At 42.6% G+C, this 3,639-nt stretch overlaps 1 protein-coding gene across 1 annotated transcript; it reads right to left on the bottom strand.

Moving 5' to 3' along the window:
* Positions 1-325: 325 nt before the first annotated feature.
* On the bottom strand, positions 326-3,360 carry LOC112589553 (uncharacterized; the record flags this gene model as incomplete). Its single annotated transcript, XM_025303378.1, has 2 exons — positions 326-714; positions 3,353-3,360. Coding segments are annotated over 2 exons (390 nt in total), but the record flags the coding sequence as incomplete, so codon positions are not given.
* Between the last annotated feature and the right edge of the window lie 279 nt (positions 3,361-3,639).

Below are 3,639 nucleotides of genomic sequence, written 5' to 3' on the forward strand. Positions count from 1 at the left end.
TTTAAGTAATATATGCCAAAAGCTACTGGATAACGTACGGAAATTTGAAAATACCATTTTCTTGAAAAATGGTGCACATTTTTAAGAAAAGTTCATTCTTCACCCAAAAATTTCACCGAAAATTGTTTATAAAAATGAAAGTTTATAACTTATTGCAAAATTCGTACGCTATCCACTAGATAATGTATATGAAAAGTCACCCTCAAAAATTCAAGAAAATCGATGAAGATTTGTAGGAGTTATCATTTCGCTCAATTAGAAAAATGCAGTTCTTAAAAAAACATGTTCAAAGATTTGAATAACATTCTATAGCAGAAAATTTTATTATACCTTTAATCTGCAATGCCTGCACCATATAATTGGCCTTCCAAATTGATATTTTTCTCTTCTTCATCCTTCCTGTCTGATTTTAAAGCAAGCTGAGATGTTTTTGCAGCTTCAGTCAACGATCGGTCAAATAACTCGATGCGGCGGTCGTCCGCCTCAACGCAGAAGTTATAACAATTCAGCCCTATGGTCATGCCTAAAACCGCTATAATTTGCATGATACTGCTTATTCCATCGTTGAAGATACACACAGCAAGATTTCCTGCAAAATCAAGGACAGTTTTCCCACTTGATGTTGATTTTGGGGCTATTGACCAAACCGTAGCATTGAAGCTTTCATTGCTGTTCTGTGTGAAGCCACCTAAACACCGTATAAGAAGGTCATCACTGCTCAACTCTTCGTAGATGAGCTTCATGGCGTTAAAAACCGTTTGTAGAAGAGCTTGCTTGTGTGAATAAGTATTTAAAGTATTGGTGGCTTTTGCCTCTTGCCACGAACACCACGAATTTTCACCGGACTGACACTTGTCGTGTTGTGGCTTTTCATTTGTCGACAGCTTGTGGTACAACGTTGCCCAAATTTCATTTCTCATCTTTTCTATTGAATTTTGATTCCTGTGGATGGCCAAGCCATAGTACATTGAAAGCTTATCAATGAGCTTGCTTGTCAATTTTCCTTTCCCGCCAAGACCTTTTACTTCTTTTTTCAAATTTCTTAGCCGAGTTCCCATTCTTTTCTAGAACCTCGAAAATAAGTGATTCTCAACAGGTAAGAGGATTACAAAGATCTAAATTCAAGCGCGCTGTATCGATCCAAAAGCGCTTGGAGCACGCAGCGGGGTGCCTTGGCAAAACCTTCGAAAACGACCTCTTTGAGATTTCTCCAGGCTATGAAACATTTTTTTTTCTTATTCTTAAGGCTTCAAGGGAACATATTGACAAAAAAAAATCGATTTCTTGAAAATTCTGGAGTGGCCTTACCCCTTAATTCGATATTAAACACGAAGCTCTACAAGAGAATAATCTTATATTTATTTTTCCTTATACTTACGGGCAGATTTCGCTGACGAGGAAGTTTTATATTCCAACGGCTCTTTGGATTTCCGCTTTGTACAGTATTGATGAGAACAGAGAAAATGAAGAACATAAGAATTCGTGAACACCAGCATTTATTAGACTTATTCTTTTATGTCACGTCACAGCGAAAGGAAATTACTTACAATGCGGAAAGGAGCATGTCCTGAACACGGTCACCGATATCTTCTTCATTCTCTCCGAGTAATCTTCTCGCTTCTACAATCTCGGCTGCGATCCCATGCAAGCGAGTATTATTTTTAAATTGCCTGCAAGCGAATAACATCGCCAGTAGGCCACTAATGCACATGGCCGCGAATTTATAAAACACTTTATATGTCTTCTCATCATTATCACTCGTGAGTTCGCACAGATATTTCCTACGTTTGATTAGTTTTTATCTTCGAAATGATCCCTACCTGCTCGAATATGCTCGCACACGCTCACGAGAGTCGAGAGCCGGGGTCTCATGGTGGGGGCCCGAGTCCCATAGGTTCTAGAATTTGCTAAATTTTTCACACGTGACGTCAACCCTTCATATGTATATAATATAGCTAGTTTCCATCAGGGTATAGCAGTAGCGTAGTGCATAAGACGCTTGACTCGAAAGCCAGCGGGGACCTAGGTTCGAGTCCGCCCAAGGGTCTTACAGGATTTTTACAGAGACTTGGTACACTAACCACGCACAACACACACACATACACACACCTCTCTCCGTTCTACGTGTATGCCGTGAAACCAGTTTCTTTACCAAAGAGCAGCAGTAGGGCAGTGGTGAGAGACGTTTTGACTCAAGAGCCTGAGGTCCCTGGTTCAAGCCTCGCAGAATCCCTAGGAGATTTTTCCAAAAGTAATATGCCAATTAACCAGCTGACCAAGAGCTAGGATCACAACAACGCCTAATATAAATAATAAAAATTTAATATTTAGATTACCCTAATTTTTATTCCGGTGAAATTTCCGCCATTTTCAGCCTTAAGGATAGGTATGGCCACTTAAAACATTCCCCTTCCACTCGGCCCTCCGGCGCTGGTGGGCGTGGTCTAGTGGCGTCGGAGGGTCGAGTAGAGGGGGAATGTTTTGACTGGCCATACCTACCCCTATACCACTAGAAAGAGAGAGAGAGAGAGAATGTGATGGAGAGAGAGAGTGTGAAAGAGTGAGAGTGTGAGAAAGGGTGTGTGAAAGAGAGAATAAGAGTAAGGGTGTTTGAGAGAAAGAGTGAGAGAGAGAGAGAGAGAGAGAGAGAGAGAGACAGAGAGAAAAAAAATACAGAGAGAGGGCGTGGGAGGGAGGAAGAGAGAGTGAGTGAGAGAGAGAGAGAGAGAGAGAGAGAGAGAGAGAGAGAGAGAGAGAGAGAGAGAGAGAGAGAGTATGTGAGAGGGAGAGAGAGCAAGGGAGGGAGGGAGGGAGAGAGAAAGAAAACAGTGTAACAAAAAAATAAGGGTTCTCATTTAAAAAACACATGTTAACTTTCGAATGACCTTGAAGGTCATGGCCAATGTCAAGTTTAAGGTCACCATCAAGTCCGTTACTTGATTTTCTACAACTTTTATGTTTAAAGTTTTTCATGAAAGCTTGATCCTGCAAAGTTATCCGGGGGGTTCCGCAAATTTTAAGACACTCTGTATATATACATGTATACCAAAATTCACTAACGTCGATAACAGATGATAACGTTCCCTACTTTTTGACTTGAATCGGCCCTATGTTATCATTTCTTTTTCACTCACTCACTCTTCCCCTCTCCTCCTCCCCCTCCCCCTCACACTTCCCTCTCCCTCCCTCCCCCTGTTTCTCACACTCTCTCTCTCACATTCTCCTCTCTCTCTCTCTCTCTCCCTCCCTCCCTCCTCCTTCACTCTCTCCCTCATACTCTCCTCTCTGTATACCCCTCCCTCTGCTACTCTCACCCGCTATCCCCAAAACTCAACCCCTTCCCCTCCCTCACTTCTCACTCCCCCTCTCTCCCTCCCTTCCTCTCTCTCTCACACTCTCTCCCTCACTCTCTCTCTCTCTCACTCCCTCCCTCTCCCGCCCCTCTCTCACCCCCTTTCTCGCCCCTCTCCCTCCCACCCCTCTACCCTTCCCTCCCACCCCTCTACCCTTCCCTCCCTCTCCCTCCCCCCTCTCTCTCTGTCCCTCTCTGCCTTTTATTTACGCACGCGCCATTTTAGCTGATTCATATAAAGTTTAGAATAAATATTATAAATAATAAAAATAATCCCTGTAGTATAA

This window comes from Harpegnathos saltator, unplaced genomic scaffold, assembly GCF_003227715.2.
Source record: "Harpegnathos saltator strain DR-91 unplaced genomic scaffold, Hsal_v8.6 scaffold54, whole genome shotgun sequence".
Taxonomy (NCBI): domain Eukaryota; kingdom Metazoa; phylum Arthropoda; class Insecta; order Hymenoptera; family Formicidae; genus Harpegnathos; species Harpegnathos saltator.